The sequence below is a fragment of the Batrachochytrium dendrobatidis genome, assembly GCF_000203795.2.
Source record: "Batrachochytrium dendrobatidis JAM81 unplaced genomic scaffold BATDEscaffold_15, whole genome shotgun sequence".
In the NCBI taxonomy this organism is placed as follows: Eukaryota; Fungi; Chytridiomycota; class Chytridiomycetes; order Rhizophydiales; genus Batrachochytrium; species Batrachochytrium dendrobatidis.
This window is the reverse complement of record NW_006281113.1, coordinates 482,498-494,406: the sequence shown is the minus strand read 5'-3', so window position 1 is coordinate 494,406 and position 11,909 is coordinate 482,498. Positions and strand designations below refer to the sequence as shown.

Here is an 11,909-nt window from a genome sequence, read left to right as displayed (position 1 = left end):
CAATGCAGTCAATGTGTAGTAACCATTGCATATTACAATGCAGAATACAAGCAAAATGAATAAAGTGAACCATTTTACATGAATACGATTGTAAAAGTGTTTGCGATTACACAACACTCAAAGGGTGCTTTTCAACATACCTGATCAAAGGGTCGTAAAAGCATCATATTATGAATAACATTATATTGTGATTTGATATTGGCTCATCACAAAAACCAAATAACTCTGTGCCATGAGTTAACCTAAAAGGATTGACTTGATATACAAAAACAAATACAATCGAATGCTTCGAGTTTCATAATCAACATCAGTTTCAACACTACTTTTGTACCAATTGTTTAAGCCCATTGATCAATCTGATGAAATTGGTTGATATTTTACTCGTACTGAGTGCGACAGCAACCGCTAATGCAATACTGATACCGACTGATAACAATAGTCCGCCCCAAACATCAGGCACTTCCAGTCAAGTGTCTGGTCCAACTAATGAACCCAGTCCAAACACTTCTGACCAAAACTGGCAAAACATAGTTATTCAACCCGGTCTAAGCATCTCCGACAAATATTGGCAATACCTAATAGATGAAGTTGGTTCAGACACCCTCAATGACTGGAAAGAACTGTTTGATATAGCTGACTCGAATACTCCCAAAAAAGGTCAGCAACAGTCAATAGGTCAACCTAGTTCAAACACTTACAGCCAGGGTCGAAAACGTCCAACTGATAAACTTGATCCAGGCACTTCCGAAGAGCAATGGCAAGACATAATGGATCTAATCAATTCTGACACTTGCAAAAAAGGTCAGCAACAGCCAGTAAATCAACCTAGTCCAAGTACTTTCAAACAAAGTCGAAAACAACCAACTGATAAATCCAAGTCTGGCATTACTGGCTTAAATCAAAAGACTCTATCGACCCAAGATCAGAACGCACTTGACTTGAAAGAAATCGAGACGTCTAGAGAAATACGAGAGAAATGCCAAGCCTATTATGATTATGTAACTATTGAATTGAAACAAAAGTCAGCGTTGGCAAGAGGCGAAAAGATATCTGAACCAAAGCATAAGCCAGAAATCCAAAATATATTGAGAGAAGAGTGTATTTCACCAAATGACAGAATAGTAAAGGCAAGACAACGATTGAAAGATTTGATGGAAAAGCAGAATCAGGAGCGGAATCGGATTTTGAAGACGCTTTTGAAACTCGAAGATTTTGAATAATTTTAAACTTTATTTTGTTGATATTTGCAAGTATTGTAAATGAACCAAAAATTATAATATTGATTTTGTATTGCATGTTTGTGTATATTGTGTTGAGTATTACATTGACAGTTAATGGATTGTTGATTGATACATTGACACGGTTTATTACATATACATTAATGACTTGATAACAACCAGTGTTGATTGTAACTATCAGTCAGACTTGCAATCACTTGTCAGTTGCATGATATCATCAACTGACCATGTCGTGTATTGTACAACAAACGTATCAATACACTTGTTCAAAGTCGGATGTAGATTGCAACATCAACTGGTTTGATATTGGTCAATTAGTGTTGTTTTATGACAGTTTACAATGTAATATATGTGGTGTGGTATTGATGGTGTTGTATTGACAACCGTATTCGTGTCAAATGAATCATTTTGATATCCATCATGCAGTGACTGTGTTATGCATTGCAATATACAATGGTTACTACACATTGACTGCAATTGCGTGTTTGATTATAACAACCATCATGACACACAATCAGACTATAGTGTTGAATCTACACGTTGTGCACTCTTAGTAATCATACATTGTACGATCATCAAATTTGGACTCGGATTCATGTATTGCAATCGATATGTTGTGCTTGACTATCGATGTTGTCAATACAACTCTGTACATTTGTTGTGTTCTGAATCTCGAATACGATCGCGATCTAGTTCAACAACAATGGTTGTACATGTCAGTAATGTAACTATTGTTTGCATGTCAATCACCACCAACAATACCGCTGTATTGTCAATCAGTCCACGACACTGTTATTTAGTGATCCATTTATGTCAATACGACTGCAAGTTGTCGTTATATGACGTATTCTGAGCATGGTTTTGATATTGCACATCCAGTTCCATCACATTGTTGCTGGCCCATCATTGTAACACTGTATGTCACTATAACCATAGTCATGGACATGGACATGAGCATGTGGTTTCATGTATAATATTACAACCATGCATGTCGTTGGTCGAATCATCACTACTAGTGTATACTACACTACACTACATGTATGTTGACATGTGCTGTACCAAGTTGGTTGCATTGCTACAATGTGGCATGTGTTGACCTGTTTGGATTACAGTTGTGCAACATATTGATACTGTACACATGACTATTGTTGGTATTGCATGTCATGTCATATTGACAAGCAATATCATATCGACACAATACACACATGCATGTCAGCATCATCAATGTGTACAACTATGCAATATATGATCAACTGTATTGTATTGTATTGTGTTGGAAATACAAGTCTCAATGTACACTATGATATCATGCCAACCAAGACTGTTTACAATAATCAGATACAATGCATGCAAATCCAATATCCAATATCAAATATCAAATGGTAATCATATTGTATCATATCGTATTTTATTCAAATAAAAACACAATCGAGTCAGTCGAAACCAGTTCAGATTAGCAATCAAATCAAACGGGTGATTCATCTGAATCTTCAGAACTGGGTGGACTCGAAAATGATTTGCGCTCATTCTTGGATTTGGAAGTTTTCCATAAACGAGAAAATCAAGAATGGGATTTGGAAGATTTGGAAGATTTTTGTGTACTGGATGATGTTTGAGTGGGTTGGTCTGTAGACGTTTTGCTTGATGATGATGGACTTTTATGATGTTTTGATTTGTTCTGGGTTCCACTAGTAGAGGCTTACTCCGATCCCGACTGTTTGTTTAGTCGGAGAATAAAAGATTGGTAAATATCTTCAACAAAACTGGGATTTGATTTCAGAAATTTGATTCGAGAATAAAGTGATGCTGTACTTGGACCATTTTGGAACAGGAGATCTGCAAGTTCTTTTCTGGCCATATGAAGCAACAAGCCAGCGTGATAAAGATTTTTATCGAGTTTCAGACGCTTTTGTTGAAGGCTGAATAATTTTTCGTTCTCTTCATTAAGCTTCTGTTTAATTTCTCTTTTCTTTTCTTGATACACTGGATCATTCCTGTTCGAATATTTTAGTGACAGTTTGTAATTCTTTCCACTTAGGCGTCTTAACAATTCTTCTTGATTGAGCTCTTCAGATTTGGCCGAGTCGCACGCTTTCTTTGCCTTTTCACGTTTTTGATCCTTTTCTAGATATTCTTTGATCAACTTCACATCATCCTTTGAGAGTTTACTAAGATCAACTGAAAATTCAGATCCTTCATAAGAAAGTACCCGATGCTTAGATTCGTCACTTTCAGTTGCAGTTGGGATGACGGTTGAAGTGCTAGCTTCAGCACTTGTAGTTGCACTTGTAGTTGCACTTGTAGTTGCACTGGGATTGACTGGTTTGGCTGTAGTGACCGAGCAAGCAAACAAGATTGATGCCAATACTGTGACTGCGAGTTTCATTTTACTGGTTTGTATTGATCAAACAAGTTGTAATTATTGGTATTCAACAAGCAAGGCTGGATTGTATTTATATCCATTATTGGATGGATAATATTAAAAGCATATTGGATGACCGTTCTAAGGGATTGGCTTTATTATCAGGGTTGATGGTGATTTGACATCAATATCCAACTTTAAAGGGATATCCATTTATATAACAACCGCAATATTGGTTGGACCGTTGCTTGACTATGCATTCGAGTATCATATGATTGATTGTGTATTCCACCCTTATTCACCCTAAAAAGGGTTAGTGAGCTGAAATATGAACAAATGCATGTTTAAACAAGACCATCTAACAACTGAATGTCACTCAGTTGTTGGATGGTCATCAATATGTGTTGTGGTTGACATGATTCAAACATGTCGTGGTTTGGTGATACTTTGCATTCAACTCGACACGATCAATCATCATTACATATTGTCCAGTAATTCAATCAATCAACTGAATCAATGCAATGCAGTTCATGTTGCAACTGTTGTGTTGGCATTGATGATCAATGACTTGCAACTGTTGTGTTGACATTGCATGTTGTGTGTTATTATATCAACATCGATTATCACTATATAGTTGTATCAACCACACATTATGATCATATGTCATGGTTGACTCGTATTCTGGATTGATGCACTCATTCCACTCCACTCCATTGTATTCCATTGCATCACTCGAACACAAACATCGTATGACTTGTTGATTACTAATACCCATATTGATCGAATACACACTACATGACACATGTCAGATTAGCGTATACATTCCACTATATAGCACATCATGTTGCTGATACCACGCATTGTGATTCAACAGTCAATCTGTATTCGAGTTCAACTACAATTGATCGTGTCAATCATAATATACACGACCAATTGTAGTCGAGTTAATCCGACTGAATAGAGTCCGAGTCATCATGTTCATATCAAACTATTACAACTCATTGTTGTAAAATCAGTCTTGTTGCTTGTGGGCATATAACTACGTGTTCGTGTTGTACATAGTTGGAAAATAAGTCACAAAAGTAAAAACATGATTGTGAAGGAATGAACCAATGTATGAATTGTGTTGTTTATTAATCAGAAGCAAGTATCGATTCTTTTATAAGAAAACGAGGACGGTTATGTATATCAGTGACTTGGACGTTATAACTGAAAAAGTCCCTAATTACCATATAGTTATTGCATAAAAGGTGGCGATATTCATCGTCTCAAACAAGTACATCTTGCATATTTCACATTAATTGCCTAATACGTTTCACATTACCAATGTTTAACAAATTATGGACTGAATATATATAGTAACAAAACTGGTTGTTTATGCGATAAAATATATCATTGATCATATTATAGTCGATATGGTGTATGTCGTTTTACATCATATAGCTTTTACACTAATGATAATGGTTGCCACAATGGTGTCAGCACTATGCTTGAAACACTAAAACTCTCAATTCCAACAGTATTGTGCTGGTTGACTGCATCTATGGTGTCAATCAATGTCAATCAGTAATGCATTTGTATTGATCATGACTTGTGTGCAGTGATCTGGCAGTATCGTGATGTATGGTATCATGATCAATGCAAACCATTACTTGATCAAACACGGCAATTGTGACTGATTACAATCTATAATTGGATGTGGAATACAATCACAATCACAATTGGCAGGATATTGTGTGCAATAGCCATTGTTGGTAGTTCAATCAGGATATTCCAACAAGAACAACCAATTGTTGCATAGTTGTCAATATGTGCATAGACTGTATTTGAATTTGTATGATAGCAAGTCATTGAATAACCTGATTTATATACAGATTGACCAATAAAGGACAAATGGGATCAATTTAAACTGCACAAAATATGACCAACCAAACAATCAGTCAAGTATTTGGTATACAGTGACAGTATATGTTGTAGTAATGGATTGTATATGTGATGATAACTATCCATAATCAAGGTGACACTATCTGATTACTGGATACATGACCGCAGTTGAAAAGATCATTCTAGAATATTACCGAGGTTGATCATACACCAACAGCGATGTTTGTATATTGATCGATTCCATGGTGTATTTGGCGTTTTCTGAATATCCATTTCAAAAGTGCTGATTGTCACCCTTGAAGCTGCCGTCGTTATAAAATAACAGTCATGTATCAGATTCAAAACATTTTCATCAAACTGATCGATGCAATGCATTGCAACATTGACAAGCTATGCGATCGTGTGTTTGATTATTTTGTGATTCAATAGTGCCAATATCCAATGACTTACAATTCTGATTGTGGTGGAATGATTGACTCTACATGTTGAACCCTTTGCATTGTCCTGGTGTTTGGAATGACGATCGGTCATCATGTGTTGTTGTTTAATCCAGACTATTGGCTGGTTATTACTTTGAACATGTCAGAATTGACAAATGTTACACTGGTAGCATCTACTTTTGCCTGTAAAAATACAAATCACTTGTTGCGGAACATGTTTGGATCTTGGCAACTATGTCTGTTGTTGAATGGAGTGAATGCATTCATGCATCTGTCTTGTTATCGTCAGTATTTCCAAGTTTAGCATCAATTCAGTTTTGTGCAAAACCCATCAATATACACAAATGGAGTTGTGTATGCAATGCAATGCAAGAATATTTATAATGACGACTGGATTCCTATGTTTTGGAACAAGTTCTATTTGCAATTACGATTCATGATGATAAAATTGACCATTGAGCTCATATTCAAGGTTCCGTGTTTGGTGTTGGTTGCATATGGCTAATCAAAGTTATTTTTGATTTTGAAAATCCAATCTGTATATCAATCTCATCTTGAAACTTTATTGAAGGTTATTTCTAATTAAATTCAAAAAATCCCAAACACCGTTGCCAATTTTGTCAAAAAACTCGGGAGAGTTTTGACTATTGATGATTCTCATACCTTGAACATCAACAGGGTTCTTTTCAGCAGTATGAATAACCAGAGTCTGTTGCAATGAGTAGCCTGATTCGTGTAGTTTCGACAAAGTGCTAAGAAGGTAAGTTCGTTTTTCTTCAAACCCTTTCAACACTTCAAGTTTTTTCGACACTCCATCGCCATTACGTTTGCAATAAAAGCGTTCAGGATCTGTAGTATTGTAAGCGTTTGCAGCTTCTTGTTTTGACATTTTCTTGACAAATTTGATTTGAACAATGTATACAGTCTTTGTATTGGCACACTTGTAGATGATATCTGGTCCACACATATGATCGGGAAAGCATACTTGACTTGAATCATCACATTGTAAATAGTCGGATGCAGAATCTCGGGATGCCTTGATACTATTGGCAGCATCAGAACCAGAATGGTTGGCTACTAAAGCAAACGCAACCAAGTATTCCATCAAATAGCCAACCATTTGAGGGTTAAAAGAGGAGCCAATTCTTTGGTATAAACTTTTGACAATGGGCGCAAAGGGGAAAAAGTAGCGAAGACACTCGATTACAGCCAACTCTTGAATTTCAATGGAAGATATAGTTCCATCGACAGTCTGACCAAATCCCAAACCGTAACGTATTGCATTAGCACCGTCATTGTCTGCCACTTTAAGTTGCATTTTTCCCTCCCAAATGGCATCAAGAAATGCGTCGCGAATGATTCTCGACAGGGTATCACCATCAATGACTCTGTCAAATGAACGAATGCCTCCATCAAGGTCATTTTTCAAGAATCTAAGCGGGAAAATCTGGCCATTAATATTAGATATTCCAGTGATAAATTTGCTAATTGCAGTGTCAATATCATTTGATTTCATATATGCATCCAGAATATACGATACGAAACGTGGTCTTCCATGACATAATTCAAAGTCTGAAATTCTTGATACAATAGCATCCAGTTGATTGACTTGATGGTCTTGTAAAAATTGTCTAGCATACTGTTCGACCTCGAGCTTTGTCAAAGGATGGAAATCTGATATAACTACATAATCTGTGACTTGACCACTCTTCATAACACTGGATTCCATTAGCTCTTTGATAGATTCAAAGTCAATACCGGTACCAGACAGTAGGAAATGAGGAAATATTCCCATCATTTTGGAATGGTATACAAATGGAGAGAAGAAAGGACGTGGGGTTTTACTCCCTGGCAGGCAATGTAAACAAAGACCTTCTGCAAGATCCTGGATTTCATCAATGGCAGTAAAAGGAAATGGGTTTATAATAGCAGTTGGGGAAATTCCAGGATCTTTTACAAGGATTGTAAAAAGACGCTCAAACAAGTCAAGCCCAAAGAATGCGATAGGATGGAGTTGAGCCAGAAGAATTTGCCAAGGTTCCTTGAATCCCTTGCTTATCAAGTAGTTGCAAACAGAAACCCGAACGAAACACAACAGTTGGATAGCATGTTGAGTGAGTTCAGCGAGTTTAGGTTTACTGTCGCAATACATCCGGCATTGATACATGTCTTTAGAACCAAAGTCTTTTTGAGAGCTCTTGGAAGTGAAGTAGTACCCAAAGTTTGAATAAAGCAACTCTAGAAGCATCCTTGTTTTTCCTGCACCAGAAACAGCAAGAAACAGTTTGACATTATCAACATCGTCAATCGCATAGCTAGTGCTCCTCCTATTAAGACGATGCTCCAAGCAATTGTCGTGAAATACGGCGTTATTTGGAAACCTTGAGACATTGACAATCTTTTCCAGATGATATATCAAATACTTGAAAGCGTCATTTGGGGTTTGCAATGCCAAATTATTGGCGTCGACGAATTCTTGGTCACTTTTACTCCGTACAAAATTACTCTTGGCCTTGATGACAAGCGGTTGGTCGTAGGAACCAACCGGTTCCTGGATGGAGGTCAACAGAGTATTCCCAGCAATGACTGGACCATCCACCACATAATGGATGGTGAGGGGACCATAGTCTTCTGGGATACCAGAAAGCCTTCTAGTTGGTTCAACAACGATGGCTACAACCAAGTCAGCAACAGTAAACAGGGTTTGAACCCAGACAAAAGTATTGGTGTTGAGAATATGAGTTCTCAAACCAACTGGCTGGTTGTGGAGGTATTGAATGTAAAATTGTCTGTTTTCCATTGAAATTATGAAATAAAAGAGATATGGTAAAAAGAAATGGAATAAAGTGGAGTAGAATGAAGTGAGTAGAATAAATAAGAATGGAATGTAATGGAATGAAGAAAGGAAAAAATTGGACTTTAAATCCAAAATTTAATTGTTTGAAACAATGTGAAACAAATTCACATGCTTTGAATATTAAACATTTTTGTGTGAAATTAAAACTGTCAAATTGTATTAATTTGTCATGTATTCAAATTCACACATTTTGAATAGTGTTTAAACATTTGTCATGTGTTTATTTGTATTGTTCAATCGAGTGTCAATTCAACTCAATTGATTACGTCATTCATATAATGACTCGAATCTTTTATTCAACATTTTAATATTTAATTATTGTTAATCAGTCAATTGTTGGATTGGTAAATATGTTACAAAACATGCATTTACATGCTGAATCTGACAAGTGGATAATGATTGTTCCAATCAACAATTGGATTGAATTGACTGCAATATTGTCATTGATCTCAGTCACTGTTGACCAATACATTGTAATACATTGACAGTCTCGACATCAACATTGTCATTCATGTCAAGTTGTGTGTAGTTGCCAACATCACACCACAACAATACTGTTGCTCTTGGACGTATGACAACATATTAATGTAGTATAGTTTTGGAGGAATATCACAAAAGTAAAAGATGAGAATGAAGGAATGAACCAATGAGTTAATTGTGTTGTTTATTGATAAAAGAAAACATTGATCATTTTATAAAGATATAAATAACGGTTATGCGTATCCGTGAATTAGACGTCATAGCTGAGAAAGTCTCTTGTTATTGCACAAGTGATGGCTGCGATAGACATCGCCTCAAACATATATGCGTCGCGTACGAGTCTCTGAAATATCTCGTTATTTATGATATTTCACATTACCAATGTTTAACAATTCTGACACAGTAATGCGGACTCGTGCACCGAGTTGAGTTGTCCAGCAATCGATTTTAGAAATGTGTTTGATGTGATGGTTTGAGATGAATGCCAAATGACCACGAATGTTACCAATTGTCATGACAGTTGATTGTTGATTCAAAACGTTGTTTGTTTGGTATTAATGGTTAGAGTGTCACTCATTGACCTGTCAGATCAGCAAGTGTTATTTCGGTGAGTTTTGTGTTTATTGTAGTCACATCAACATCAGCAGATTGCACTACGGATTTGCTTGACAGAGTTGCAGATCCAGTTGGATTGATAGGCGAGCAACTGTGCAAACAACTGTGCGAGTTGCAGGATGTTTGAGATCCAACAAAACACTGCTTGCACACAAGTTCGCGAATGCAGATTGCCAGACTTGACCACCAACTCGCAGTATAAATTGCGTGTACGACAGTTTACACGCTTACCCATCAACAATAAACCCACATAATCAGTAAATCATCAACGAGCAGCCAGCTCAGTGGTCGGGTTGATGTTTTTTATTGGAGTTTTTGGATCAAACTTGACCTGATTTGTACCGAGTTGAGTCATGACTACAAGTTTGACAGCAATAGATTGATCCACTAATAATCTGATCGTGTTGTTGATTGTATGCATGTTGGTAATCCGTTGCAGATTGATACGGAATGTGACCAGAATACCACAAAGTTTATTGAGTGTGCACATTGAATTCGATGCAAAACGCAATAAACAAATGCGAGTTGCAGCATTCATTCAAGGTTTGACACCAGTCGATACAGCATTGACCGCAATGGCATTTATGTCAACAATTGCACGATTACGGAATAAGTCGATTGTTGCTTGGCATTCCGTATCGACAGTCTGCGTGTGTGTGCAACGTGCTGTTGTCGCATATAAACAACTTGGATTGACTTTATGGACAAAACACAGTCACTGTTGCGGTGATGTTCACAGTCGTGGAAATGGTTTCGAATACCGCAACTGGTATAACAACTACAGGTGTTGGTGAGCAACCAGAGTCCAGTTTGACCAAGATCTGTTCCAGTAATGATCGAATGACATTGTCGTGTTTGGTCATCATGACAACAATGTCATTGGTTTGACTCTGCAACTGACCAAATGCGCTAGTCACAGCGGCCATATCAGTTTTCAAGGATACAACTTGCATGGTGAGGTATTTGACTGTTTGTCGCATTTCGTCCATCGATATGAAAAAATCAACGTTCCCAATCGAGTTCATATTACCTCGAATTGCCCTGCCAGTAGTTTGGATTGGACTGATACCACGCAAATTGTTGGTCTGCGTGTACACTGACAAATCGCTGTTGATCAATCGCATGCACACAGATTCAGTTACATATACCAGTCTAGTTGCATCAAACGCAGATGCACTGTTTGAATCAATCGAGAGCACCTCATATTTGTCATGGATGCATTGGGTGGTCGAGTAAACGGTACTGGTTGATTGATGCGGTGATATTGCCATGTTTTCAGCAATCATGAGTTTGGTCCAGTCACCACTGCAGAGACTGCAAACACTGAACAGGATCTGGTTGAGTACCGTGATTGGGTCTTATTTTTGACTGTAGTGGATGTTTTGCTATCAACGATTGTTGAACCAGAAACTTGTAACTCGCGCACATACTCACAGAGACTGATAGAATCACTCAGTCATGACATGAGCTGCCACACTTTTGATCTATCAGCTTCACCGGGAAGCTTACTGCTTGTGTACTGCATCTGGTCAGCCTGTCAAATATAAATAGTTGACACATACCAATAAATAAAACATTAGTCAATCATAACTATACAGTTGTATCAATCCAGCACAGCTTGTGCAATTTCAAAGCTAAACCCAAGATTTATACTAATACAACCAACTTACTTTATACCGAGTTTCAAAAGGCGGTTTGTCACACGCCAAAACCCGTTTAGCATAGCTGTATGACAGCATAGATGCTTGAGCATCGGTATAATGCTCAACGGGTCCTGATGAATGGCTAGCCACTGCTGAATCTGGTGCAATGGACTCTGCAGTATATATGGTTGATACTGTAGAGTCGCATTGCTTTCCAGACTGCAGTATCCTAACTGCCTCAATCAGGGACGAGACTATAATGTAAATGTTTTAAAACAATCAATCAATCAGTCAATATAATCAGTATAGTTACCATTAACACACTACAGCCTAAACAATCCACAATACATGCATTCACATCCAAAACTCGTGAGAAATTGATACAAAAAT

General features: G+C 37.2%; 5 protein-coding genes across 5 annotated transcripts in view; 1 reads left to right on the top strand and 4 right to left on the bottom strand.

Moving 5' to 3' along the window:
• Nucleotides 1-359: 359 nt before the first annotated feature.
• On the top strand, nt 360-1,220 carry BATDEDRAFT_91977 (uncharacterized protein; the record flags this gene model as incomplete). Its single annotated transcript, XM_006682263.1, has 1 exon — nt 360-1,220. The coding sequence occupies one exon, from the start codon at nt 360-362 to the stop codon at nt 1,218-1,220; it is 861 nt and encodes a 286-aa protein (XP_006682326.1).
• A 1,579-nt stretch (nt 1,221-2,799) lies between these two features.
• On the bottom strand, nt 2,800-3,624 carry BATDEDRAFT_27931 (uncharacterized protein; the record flags this gene model as incomplete). Its single annotated transcript, XM_006682135.1, has 2 exons — nt 2,800-2,893; nt 2,942-3,624. The coding sequence occupies 2 exons, from the start codon at nt 3,622-3,624 to the stop codon at nt 2,800-2,802; spliced, it is 777 nt and encodes a 258-aa protein (XP_006682198.1).
• A 2,862-nt stretch (nt 3,625-6,486) lies between these two features.
• BATDEDRAFT_91949 (uncharacterized protein) lies at nt 6,487-8,819 on the bottom strand (the record flags this gene model as incomplete). The annotated part of the gene is made up of 1 exon (XM_006682217.1): nt 6,487-8,819. Exon 1 carries the CDS (start codon nt 8,722-8,724, stop codon nt 6,487-6,489), a length of 2,238 nt encoding a protein of 745 aa, XP_006682280.1. The 5' UTR covers nt 8,725-8,819.
• Nucleotides 8,820-9,435: 616 nt separating this feature from the next.
• Nucleotides 9,436-10,210, bottom strand: BATDEDRAFT_32423 (uncharacterized protein). Its single transcript, XM_006682157.1, has one exon. It carries the CDS (start codon nt 10,109-10,111, stop codon nt 9,902-9,904), a length of 210 nt encoding a protein of 69 aa, XP_006682220.1. The 5' UTR covers nt 10,112-10,210; the 3' UTR covers nt 9,436-9,901.
• A 364-nt stretch (nt 10,211-10,574) lies between these two features.
• BATDEDRAFT_27929 (uncharacterized protein) overlaps nt 10,575-11,909 on the bottom strand; it is a gene marked incomplete at both ends in the record, with an annotated part of 2,661 nt that continues 1,326 nt past the window's right edge. The window contains 3 exons of the mRNA XM_006682134.1: nt 10,575-11,190; nt 11,340-11,410; nt 11,547-11,773. Coding sequence (XP_006682197.1) covers nt 10,575-11,190; nt 11,340-11,410; nt 11,547-11,773 — 914 coding nt within the window. The remainder of the gene's footprint in view (nt 11,191-11,339; nt 11,411-11,546; nt 11,774-11,909) is intronic.

Excerpts from the sequence above, each read along its gene's own strand:
- BATDEDRAFT_32423 (XM_006682157.1), bottom strand. The coding sequence starts at position 10,111 with ATGGGTAAGCGTGTAAACTGTCGTACACGCAATTTATACTGCGAGTTG.